Below are 13,069 nucleotides of genomic sequence, written 5' to 3'. Positions count from 1 at the left end.
TTCATATCAACAAACCTGAAGCAGAAATCCGTTTGCGTGTCTGACCACTTCTGCTTCTTTTTTGCAGTGGACGTCCTTCATCATCTTTCTCCACCCACCATACCTGAAATCTGCTACCTTCAGATGTTCGTTTGGCTTTCTCTTGCTTTGCCTTGCACACAGACATTGAACACTGTATGCAGACTTCAACATTAGAAAATGCTATGTACTTTTAGTGTTATACTCTTTTTTTTTGGTTGACTCCATTTGGGAAGTAAAAATGAACTGCTCATTTAAAATACTCACTTTCTCTTGAGCCAAAAATACGTCTGCAAGGAACATAGCATCCTCTGCTTCTCCACTGTCCTGGCGGGCAGCCAGTTTAACAGCAGTCTAGTGGAGAAAAATAATTTGAATGAAGAACATCAGAGAAGAAGAAAAAAACAAACAACAAATAAACAAACTAAAACCAGGAGGTACATATGGAATAGCAATGTAAGTGGGACAATGAAGGAGAGAGGTGGCAAGACGAAGTGTAAGTGAGAAGAGAGAGATATAGGGAGAGAGAGAGAGAGAGAGAGAGAGAGAGAGAGAGAGAGAGAGAGAGAGAGAGAAAGAGAGAGAGTCTGGTGTACATTAGAAGACATTAGAGTGTCTAGAAACAACCAGCAGTGTTGTGTGTGTTTTTTTTTTTTTTGCTTTGTAAAATGCCTATTTGTGTATAGGTGGCAGGAGAGACAGTGAAAAGGAATTTCCACTGACTTTCTAAATTTCTGCATAATTAAATGGTTCAATTGTAAACAAAGTCATTCAAACAGCTTTGTTGTGAAATGCGCTGTTCTAGACAAACTTACAGTTTTACCACCACCACTATGAAATGACCAATTGTTCACAATGGGGGTGATCGCTACCAGACGTCCAAAGAGTTTAATGCCTCTAAAAGCTTCCCGCCCCCATCACTGATACCATAAATAAATCAGAGACAGTAAGTTTCTCCACAGTAAACCACTTCACATCAAACCACTCTGACTGACTTTACCCTGACCATGAAAATTTCTTAAACATTAACCTTAAACTTTAGTTATATGACCATCCTAAGCAATCAGAGTTATGTCAATTGAATAGTTGTTTTAACAAATTAAGACCTAAATGTTCATTAGTTAGCAGCAAGGCAGAAAAATATTCCAAGCATTATTCCAAACATTACCAAGAAGGTTTGTAATAACTTAAGCATGTAAATGACAGCTAACTAACGTTAATGTTACTTAAGCAAACTGCAGACTGCAGTAGCGTGTGCATTTCACGCTTCAGGCACACAAAAATGTGACACTGATACGGTGCCCCAAGTGGACCAACGTGTGTATTACACACTGGGGCGTGATACCGGGTTGTTTATTTGACATCAAACCACTCTGAATGCCATCAACCATTAATCACAGATATTTACACAGATATTTTTAGAATTCTCTGAAATTCCTCTTTACTGTTGTTTTGGTGAGGACTTGCATTTTAATGTAAATCGTTTTGACCGTTTCTCTGGGTGGTCAGGTCTTTATTTTTCACACTGAATTCTTTTTGTCCTCTAGGACTAGCACTGCAATGTTATGACTGCACAGAGGAGTCTCCTCAGACTTGTCCTAGAATGGAATGTCCATATCAGTGTAACAACGTCGCTGCCACCTTTAGCCTGGGTAAGAGTGGCTTTTAACTCAGATTAAAACTCCTTACAGGTGCAAAACTGATATCCACTAAGTCATGTGTTCATCTGCAGGTGGCGTACAGGTGGAACACAGTGTGAGGACTTGCCTGCTGTCAGTCTTTTGTGTCACAGGTGGAATAAATGCAGGGTTTCTGAGAGCGACCATCAACTCCAAATGCTGCAAGACTGATCTCTGCAATGACAAAGCACTGCCAGGTACAATCAGATGCTCCTTTATTCAGAGCGACTTACAGTTTGACCATTTCACAGAGGAAGGTGAAGGCAGTGTTTTTCTCATGACTGGTGTAGCATAAAGTGCTCACTAGGCCAGGGTCCTGAGTCTGCAGTGTGAAGGGCTGAGGTGTTACCCACCACACTATTCTTCTGTTACAGTCCTGTGACTTTTTTGTGCAGCAGCCACATAAAGGATCATCTTCTGCTGCATCATATTTTTACAACTGCTAACAAGCCTTTTAAACACTGACTTTTCCTTTTCACAATTCTTCACACTTAGTACAGTAAGTTTTTGTGCTGTTGTTAATGCCAGAGGAGGTTTGGAACACTGCAGTTTCTGAGTAAGCAGAGCGTTGGTAACTTTATGCACTATGCACCTCAGCACTCAGTGACCAGCTCTGGAACTTTACCTGGTCTGACACTTTGTGGTTGAGTTGCTGTGGTTCCTAAACACTTCCACTTTTCATTAATACCACTCAGGGGTGTGAAATGTCTAGGCGAGACAAAATTTCACAAACTGACTTGTTGCAACAGTAGCCTCCTATTACAGTGAGAGGCATAGATTCAATGAGCTCTTCAGAATGACCTATTCTTTCAGAAGTGTGTGTAAAGACAGACTGCATGGCTAGGTGCTTGACTTTATACATCTGTGACAATGGGACTGAATGAAACACTTGAAATTCAATGATTAAGTGGTGTGTCCCAATAATGTTGCCCACATCATGTATGTCCATTTTTTTTAATTAATGTGTTAAGAAAATTACTCATAGAATGTCTTCTTCTAAACCAGTTGCAGTATTTTTCTAGAACAATCTTTTTACTAGTATACACTGTTGCTCATTAAAATGATTCTATCCAACCAACTCAAATCTTGCTAAATATTAATAAAAAACATAAATAAACATTGATTGCTTGTTTTGTAATACCTTTGAAGAGTCTATTGTACACTTACTTTGGGACGATACTGTTGTGGATTTTAACTTATTCCGGGATCAGATTACATGAATTCAGCCTGATTTTGACATAATTTGATGTGAAAAGTCTAGCATTTCAGCTTTTTTTGTATTTTTTATTTTGACATCTCCTATCACACATACCTTGACATTCACCAATAGAATGGCAGGGTGCTGCCTGGCACACATACATAAACACGGTGAAGAGAAAAAGGGATGCTGCTGTTGCAGCTGTCAGATGGAACAACTAAACAGAGGAACCGTTAGTTGAGCTATGGGAACAATCCCCCTGGCTTTTCAATGCTTCCTCAAAGGAGAACCACAACAGACTCCAAAGAGATACATGTTGGTGAGAAGCAGCATTTACAGTGTCTGTTTACATTAGCAGGGTAGCTAGCTACCTACATTTATGTAATGTTCTTGATATGTTAAAACATTCATTACCGCAAGTTCTAGACAACCCATACTGTTCTCTTCATGACACCCAGAAACAGGTCTACAATCGTTTTTTCTTTCTTTTTATTTTCTTTTCAAAACACAAAACCACCAGCATCATACAGAGGACTTCTGATTGACACTTCATTGACCATCCTCCTCAAAGACCTATGAACTTACACAACAATGAATGATAATTGGTCGGCATCAAACGTGTAGCGTTGCCCCTCTCCTCACCAAGAAATGGCACAGATATATTATAGCGATTACCATTACCATCATCATTAAACAATTTCATAAACCAAAATACTGATATTGTTATTAAGTAAAGGCATATTTGGAATTTCTAAAAAAAAAGTTCTACTAAAACATATATTGTCAAATTTCTCTTAATAGTATCAAAATTTCATACTCATTGAAGAATGTTTGGCAATCAAATGTCAGATGTTACTGTATTTATGGCAAATCTAACACCTTATATGGACACTCAGTAATACTGTAAAAATATTGGAGCCAGATAGCACTTATTCATTTTTTGTGTAGTTTATTATTTATTATTGTATTGTTAATGTGTAATTACACAGTTATTAGAGGCATTAATATAAAGTGGGACTCCTTTTTTCTGAGAGTGTGACAGACTTTCCTACCAGAATTATAATTGATTGTTAATTACTTATAAACAAAAGGAAGAAGAAGAAGAAGAAGAAAATGGAGAAGACAAAGAAAAGGGAGAACTTCATTTAATCCCATCATCTAGAAAGGAAACCGTTCTTCTTTGGTTGAGATGCTGTGTGAGACCAGAGCAGCTTGTGATTCTTCTCTAATCTGCAATAATTCCACCCAATTATATTCATATATACTCAGTGACCTGCTGACAAATATTATAGACAACACTAACAAACACAAGCACATAGTCTGCACTGTGACAAACAATACAGCCTCCACTGCATAATGATTGTAGTGATTTTATATTACCGTTGGTTAAATAGCAGAAGATGGTACATTTGTCTACATTCATTCTTTCAGTAGGTCAAGTAAGCCTTCAGAAAACACTGAAAGAAGGTCTCTACACCACCTAACCACACAACCGGTCTGAACCAGTTGCGTCTACTTGCACAAACTCTATTTGGACACTTTATTAAGTACACAGCATCTCAACTGAACAGGAAACCATAAAAGTGGTTGGTTTAAGAGTCAGAGGTTAAGGACTCCTGAGAAGCAGAAAATCCAAACCATCTTCTGAGACTGAAAAATTGAAACATCCCTGCAGGTTTCTTTGAATTTCTCTGATAGATTTCTCTGAAAAATAAATAATGTGTGCATCATGGCTGTTTCTGAAATTAAATAAATGAAGCGGTGGTCTCTGACGTTTGTACAGTACTGAATACCAACTATGTATACCAACACCTTTTGTGTTTCCAGCTTGTAAACTATACACTGTATAGAATGGTTTGTCAATTCAGCCTAAAGTGAATGAATTTGACAATTTTTTAGTTCAAATAAAACAATCTAAATTAAAATAAATGTATTTAAACAGTATTTTAAATAATTTAAATGTCAAAATCACTTCACTTTCATTGATCAAGTAGGGCTTGAACTGTGAATGGAAGTCTATGGAATAAAAGCTGTGAGATTGTCAGTATTCAGAACCTCCACACTGAAGAAAATTTGAAATTAAGTGGTTTTGAAATAAACTCTATTTTTAGTACATTATATATATATGGAGTGTGTATATATATATATATATATATATATATATATATATATATATATGTATATATATATATATATTATGGCAAGCCAAACAGGAAATATTTAATGAACATTGATATATATGGAATGAACTTTGATATATATACAATGAACACTGACATATGTTGAATGAAAGTTGCTGTTGAAGAGTTGAGGATGGCCAAGAAAATACTATACATCAATAAATGGGCATTAACAAAGGAAGGGAATTCTGATAAAGTGACCAGTATCTATATACATTGATCCTGTGGACAGAGTGACCTGAGAGTGGCTGATATATGATGTGAAGACACAGATGGGTGGAGTTTCAATATATACATAATTTGACATGGTGCAGAAGAAGAGTCAGATGAGGCCATAACTTCTGTTTGAAAAATGCTCTTTTATTGAGAGCAAGAGAAAACAGTGCCACTCGAAAAGCAACTGAAAATTGAGGTAGGTCACTCCTAGCCCTACTCTTTCTTCTGATGGTCACCAAACACAAACACACTCTCCCTAACTCTGAGCTGGACACAAAATAACAGAGCAAACACAAACACACACTGTAACTGAGGAACAACAACATAGCAACATTAAATAACAATGTAAACAGTCTGTTTTGGGGGTGGGGGGGTGGGGGGGGAGGTGCAAGGCTACAACACACACAACACCAAAAGTCCCTCTCTGTCTAAACAAAATATTTTATGAATTATATTATATTTTATATATATATCATTTTTTCATCTCAATGTTCGATCCATGTACATCAAGCTTTATTCAATATATATAAATTTTCATTCAATATATATCAATGTTCAACAATATATATCAAAGTTCATTCCATATATATCTCAGTAGAACAAAGATTGATATACATGGAATGAACTTTGATATATATATACATATATTATATATCTTTTATATATATATATATATATATATATATATATATATATATATATATATATATAGTTTTCTTATTGTTCTCCTGCCATTAAACCACTGTACTAAAATGTTCATCAGGTGGGGGTGGGTTCCAGTTTCCAGGAAGCCCAGCCCCTTTTCGAGTCTTATATGAGACTGTGTTCTTCCTTGTTTTTACACCAATATCTCAGATCCATCCAGTGGTAGAAATGGAAGTGGTTCTGGTGCTCGTCAGTGTGTTCTTCACTAAAGGTACAGAGAACCAAATTTATACCCTCATATTACACTCAGTACTGTCATTTCAGTCAACCTGTTAGATGATTTCATTCAGAGTGGTCTGATGAGAAATAATTAATTGTAGAAAAAGTTACTGAATTGTCTTTACAGTGGTGGTGATGAGAACCAGGGGTCACCATGTCTACAACACAAATATAGCCATTTTATTTACTATCTAAACCCACCAGTGAACCTACATGTCTTTAGTTTTTACATGTAATTTTGATGATGATAAAACAGTGGTACACCTGAAAAAAGGGTCATTTGGGGACGAATTTGCCTTACAATGTCCTGCATATTCCTCTCTGCCATTAATGTGATTCAAAAATATATTTCAAACCAAAACTGTATCTCACGACTATCGTAAAGCAATGTTTCAGACATCAGGCAACATATATGTGCGCGATAACATTCAGTGATGGAGCTTTAAAGGCATTAAAGACGGCTGGTTCTTATCACCAATGTTATGAACAATTCTGAGTTGTTTTCTCTGGAATGGTCAAACCACTCTGAATGCCATTAAACATTAACCACAGATATTTATACAGACATTTTTAGAATTCTCTGAAATTCCTCTTTACTGTTGTTTTGGTGAGGACTTGCATTTTAATGTAAATTGTTTTGACCGTTTCTCTGGGTGGTCAGGTCTTTATTTTTCACACTGAATTCTCGTTGTCCTCTAGGACTAGCACTGCAATGTTACCAATGCATAGAGGAGTCTCCTCAGACTTGTCCTAGAATGGAATGTCCATATGACTGTAACAGCGTCACTGCCACCTTTAGCCTGGGTAAGAGTGACTTTTAACTCAGATTAAAACTCCTAACAGATGCAAAACTGATATCCACTAAGTCATGTGTTCATCTGCAGGTGGCGTACAGGTGGAACACAGTGTGAGGACTTGCCTGCTGTCAGTCTTTTGTGTCACAGGTGGAATAAATGCAGGGTTTCTGAGAGCGACCATCAACTCCAAATGCTGCAAGACTGATCTCTGCAATGACAAAGCACTGCCAGGTACAGTCAGATTTATCCAGAGCGACTTACAGTTTGATCATTTCACAGAGGAAGGTGAAGGTAGTATTAGGGGTTTTTCTCATGACTGGTGTAGCATAAAGTGTTCACTAAGCCAGGGTCCTGAGTCTGCAGTGTGTAGGGCTGAGGTGTTACCCACCACACTATTCTTCTGTTACAGACCTGTGACTTTTTTGTGCAGCGGCCACATAAAGGATCATATTGTCTGCTTACTTTGGCAATGTGGATACTGTTGTGGATTTTAGACTGACTAAAATAATATCATAAACTAATATATCGAAATTGTCATTAATAAAAAACAAAAAATAGCATATGTAATTTGGAATATCTAAACATTATAAAGTAAGTTCTAATAAAACGTGCATCGTCAATCTTCTATTATTGTTATCAAAATGTCATATTCATTCAAGCCTGTTTGGCAATCAAAGATCAAACTGTACAGTGTTTATTGCGTATCTTACATCTTAACAACAACAGCACTCAGGAACACTGTAGACATATTAAAGCCAGAAAGGCTGTATTTGTTAAAGATTTATGAATTTACTGTAATGGGTCTTGCCCTGCGATGGACTGGCAACATGTCCAGGGTGCTTCCACCCTTTGATGGCTGGGATAGGCTCCAGCTCTTCCCATGGCCCAGAAGGATAAGCGACTGTGTGTGTATGTGTGTGTGTGTGTGTGTGTGTGTGTGTGTGTGTGTGTGTGTGTGTGTGTAATGAGTCTTCTTTTTTATATAATTTTTTTTAGCACTGATTCATTTCTTGTGTTTATTTTATTGTTTATTGTACTGCCTGAATTTGTACATTGCTTAAAAAATAATATAGTAAATGATTGCAAAAAGTCTACAGTGGTCTGTACTGGGTACTTTAGACCCAGCTTACCACAAACGTTTTGCAAACTTATCCTCGCTGGCTTGTTTAATTTAGTTGTTTATTTGCTTTAAGTTTTACCGAACCAGGCTCCCAATGGAAAGAAGTGTTGTACCAATAACGACTGCTCAGAAACTGTGAAGTGTGTGGGAGATGAGGATCACTGCATTAATGGATCAGGTGAGGAAAATACCTTTTTTACTGTAACTGTGAATTGAATCGACAGAATTATGCCTTTCTTCTTCAATAACATTGATGGAATAAATGGTAACACTTTCTATGAACGCCAGGTCTATAAGCATCTTTAAACACAATCATAACATGTTTTAATGCATTCATAAGACATTATATACATGACTTGTAATATTCATAAAAAGGAATGCCATGTTTATCATGCATTATGAATTGTTAACATAATACTTTAAATGTATTGATCATAACACGTCATACTGTCCATGCCAAAGAAGTCAGCCCCAGCATGCAGAGTGCAGTATGACTCACTAACCTGCTTATACCTATAAACACACACAGAGTTTACTCGTCATTGAGGGTATAGATTGTTATTGATAGACGTATGATATTATAGCCCCACTGTATGAGCTTGTAAGTTATATTTGTCAGCTCTAAGTAAAGGAGACATAAGTTTATGTATCTCATGCCATTTATAATATTTTATTTCTCAGTATGGGCTTTGTTAGGGCTGGGCCTTCAGCCTTCAAAGGCCCCAGGAACCTAAATCTGTTGTTTTTTTTTCTAATTAGGTTAATCTTGTTCTCAAAGTCCAAGTGACCATTAAATGACCGATACATATTTCACCATATTTCTCTCCTCTCTATGTAAACTAGGCCTAATCTTGGGTAACACCTCCATTAGCATTACCTTGACCAATCACAATGCTCATGTCTCTTGCCCCACCCACACAAAACAGTTTCAGTGTCAGAGAAACTTAGTGAGCTAAAGCTAACCCAGCATAACCAAAAGCTAGCAAGCTAGACCACCTGTCTGTAGCTGCCTGTCACCCCTTCATTAGTTTATCCACACACGGACATTCATGCGTTGCTTCATTCATCCATCTGTCTGCATGTATATTCATCTGTTCCTCCACAAAGTGTTTTATCCGCCTGTTTGTTTGTCCATTCGTCCATCTGCACATCTGTTCATCCTTGGATGGATAATGATTTTAGTTCTGTATGAGTAGCGGAGCTGAATGTTGAACAGAGAGCTGTCAATCAAGCTGCTCATTAACCACGCCCACACAGTTCTCAGACAGGTCTAATCAGTGTTTTTAAGCCGTGTTTTATCAGATTTATATCTTTTTGTCATTCAAGCTTTGCTGGATGTTTAATATAACCGTGAAGTTTAGTATCATACAAACATTTTTAATATTTTATTCTGTATTTCCTGGAAATTTAAGCCCTGAAGATTTTGATGCCAGGCCAGAATAACTTGTCCAGCACAGATTTATTAATGGAATGTGCTTTTTTCTATAACCACTAAGCTCACTTTAAAAATTACATCACAGCAAGCCAAGTACCCATCAGACCCTCCCCTAAAGCCCCCTCTGACATCACACTCAGCATGAAGTTACTGTGGAGAGTCTGAGGCAAGTTAGTAGAGCCATCATCGCTATTTTCTCCCTCACTGGTTCCAACATGAACCACTAATAACCTTCACTTTGTATGTAGCCTTTGTTTGGCTGATTATCATCACTACAGTAGGGCTATTTCTATAAAATATGCAGTGTTATGTTAGCGCCAAGCTAACATTGATTTTTAGAGAATCCTTCAGTAAATCCTTCTACAGGAAGCCTCATAATATTGGAGGAGCCTTTAGCATAAAATATGTCTCATTTACTCAAAATATGTTTCTTTACTTAAAGCTAATAAATACATCTTACAAGCTCTTATAATGGGGTTATAATATCATATTTAAATTAATACTATCATACCATCTGACATGAAATCTGAGTGAAACATGTCTGATCTGAGTCTAAATCTGTCAGCTGAAGAAGGGCCTTACAGAAGAAATGACCAAGGGGCTGTGCACATAATCAAATAACTTAAGGTGGAGGAAATGAAAGGCAGAAAAGCAGAGGGGAAGGTGTGGGGGTGAGAGTTGCATGGCAACTGCTATATATTTGTGTATGTTTTACAACCTCATTTCCAAAAAAGTTGGGATGCTGTAAAAAATGTAAATAAAAACAAATTGCAATGATGTGCAAATCATTCAAACCCTATATTTCATTGAAAATGCTTCAAAGACAACATATCAAATGTTGAAACTGAGACATTAATGCCCATTTTGAATTTGATGCCAACAGCATGTTCCAAAAAAGTTCGAATGGGGGCAACAAAAGGCTGGTAAAGTTGTGTAATACCAAAAAAAACCCTGGTGGTTAATTGGCAACAGGTCAGTAACATGACTGGGTATAAAAAACATTCTGAGCCTCTCAGAAGTAAAGATGAGGAGGGGTTCACCACTCTGTGAAAGACTGCACAATTAAATCGTGCAACAATTCAATAATAACGTTTCTCAACATAAAATAGCAAAGAACTTTTGCTTTTCATCATCTATCATACATAATAACATTAAAAGACAATATATTATTTAATATATTGATTAAAAATATCCAAGACAATCCAAACCACTAACTGGTCTGCAGAAAGAGGGTACAGACAAATAAAAAAATAGTATGTCTAATCCAAATGTTTATGTTCCTGTAATTGTGTTTGACTAGTCAGTCTCTCTCTCTCTCTCTCTCTCTCTCTCTCTCTCTCTCTCTCTCTCTCAGTTCCCTTTGTTCCCTTTGTCCCATTATTTAGTAAGGCATCTTTGCAAGGATGTGCAAGCAAGAGCATCTGTGATGGGCTCGTGTCCATCTCTCAACAATTCAACATCACTGCGGATATTAAGTGCTGTGAGGGGAACCTGTGTAACACTGCTATCAGTATTAGTCTGGGTCTCCTCATCATGCTGGGGTCTCTGCTGACCTCCATCCTCTTCCTCTGAACTTCCTCTGAACTATTTCAAGCCCTTTTCAGGAAATACTGAAACAAATACAGCAGTTTTAGTAGAGATTTTAAATGTCTGCATCTCCACTGCTGTCCAGCTTACTGATTAATATCTTTACTGTATATTCAGACTTTATCTTCAGGTGCTTCTTATCTGGGCCTTTAAGTGATCAGTTTAATGTGTTGCATAAAACATCCTACTGCTGTGTGTAATAAATAGTGTAATAAACCCAATACATTGTGTAAAGACTGATGTTGTTGTAATCCTAATTTCTGATTTCTCTAATCTCTAATTAAAGTTTCAGTTTTTCAGAATTAAGCTCTGTGAGATACTTCTGACTCTACAGCCCCCTCTGCTGCTGAGAGAAGTGAATAAGACCACATTCACATCATTCTCATAAATTCAGCGAGAGTATTTGTAACTCTTTCATACATAACGTCATCTGCCCTGCATTGGTAGCCTCCATGTCATCCTGGGCCTCCTGGAGAAGATCCTATTCCTGATGAAGGTAAGATAAGAGACTCTGGACCATTTCTGAACATTTAGGGGCCTGAAAAAACTACCCCCCTCCACACACCTCTCCACCCCACGCGAGAAATATTTGTAATTATTTTCAATGAATTGATCTGAAAAAAAGGTTATTGAATGCTTAAGTAAACACAATAGACCAATAATTCACTGTGTACAGAGACACAGAACTTTTAAACAACTAAATGGTCACACTGTCCGAAATAAAGCTATGAAACTGTCACTGGGGTGAGACCCTCAAGGGTACATCTCAGTCCCTTTAGTCAGGGAACATAATTGTTCCATAATCCATTGATCTGATATTTTCTAAGTTGTGTTGACTCCACACCCCGTCTCGTCTCCAGGCTTTTTATTTTAATGTTCTGTTTTAAAACAGGTTATGAAAAGGTACCAATACCTATTTTTCACCGTGGAAGAACTTATTTAAGGTGCATAATTGGACCTTAAACCCACTGCTGTACCTGCCTGGATGAATGAAAAATGTACCTGCATGGAGCCTTTATTTCTAACAGTGCAGTATAAATAATGCATTCACTGTCTAAATACTGTCTCACTACACAGTGGTTTAAAGCCAGAACCTTGATTACCACCTACTGCAGCTAAATGTTGGGAAAGGTGGCTTTTCCTGTGCAGATGCAGTGTAAACACTCTCCTATTGTAGAAATTTAAACATCTTTAAACATTAAACATATTTAAACATCAGCGCCATCATCAAGAGAGCCCAGCAGAGGATATACTTCCAGCGTCAGCTCAGGAAGTTCAACCTGATCTGATGGTGCGGTTCTACACAGCCATCACAGAGTCTGTCATCACCACGTCCATCACAGTGTGGCGTAGCTCAGCCACCAAGCATGACCTCCACAGACTGCAGCGCATCATCAGATCTGCAGAGAGGACAATTGGGTTAAGATACCCACATTGCTGGATCTGCATGCCTCCAGAACCAGGAAGCATGTAGGGAAGATCTCTGCTGACTCATTCCACCCCGGACACCACCTGTTTCAGCTCCTTCCCTCAGGCCGGCGCTTCAGCCAGATGAGGATCAGGACATCCAGGCTACAGAGAAGCTTCTTTACTCAAAAAATGACTCTTTGAATTTACTTAATTTTTTTTTTTCGTCAAAGTGTTGCACGAAATTAAATTATCTACATTCAGATATATAACTTGAGTAACATTTACTCATTACCTATAAGCAATGTCAACTTAACTAAATTTTGCAGGATTTACTTCAATAACTTCAGGAACTTTAACTAAAATGAATCATGTTCTTTCTACTTTCTACAGGGAAAATGATGCAGATTGTTATAAATAAAACTTTTTTAGTTAAAACAACTCAAATCTGATGCCTTTCTGATGACATTTACTCATTGCTTGTAAGTTTTGTCAGCTTAATTATATT

At 37.3% G+C, this 13,069-nt stretch overlaps 1 protein-coding gene across 1 annotated transcript; it reads left to right on the top strand.

The window, feature by feature from the left end:
• The first annotated feature begins 6,147 nt into the window (after positions 1–6,147).
• Positions 6,148–12,817, top strand: LOC118823047 (phospholipase A2 inhibitor CNF-like). Its single transcript, XM_036592425.1, has 6 exons — positions 6,148–6,207; positions 6,915–7,019; positions 7,100–7,243; positions 8,206–8,310; positions 10,922–11,650; positions 12,047–12,817. The coding sequence occupies exons 1-5, from the start codon at positions 6,165–6,167 to the stop codon at positions 11,137–11,139; spliced, it is 615 nt and encodes a 204-aa protein (XP_036448318.1). The 5' UTR covers positions 6,148–6,164; the 3' UTR covers positions 11,140–11,650; positions 12,047–12,817.
• Positions 12,818–13,069: the final 252 nt, after the last annotated feature.

Source organism: Colossoma macropomum, unplaced genomic scaffold (assembly GCF_904425465.1).
Source record: "Colossoma macropomum unplaced genomic scaffold, Colossoma_macropomum, whole genome shotgun sequence".
Taxonomy (NCBI): domain Eukaryota; kingdom Metazoa; phylum Chordata; class Actinopteri; order Characiformes; family Serrasalmidae; genus Colossoma; species Colossoma macropomum.
This window is presented reverse-complemented; position numbering and strand designations above follow the sequence as displayed.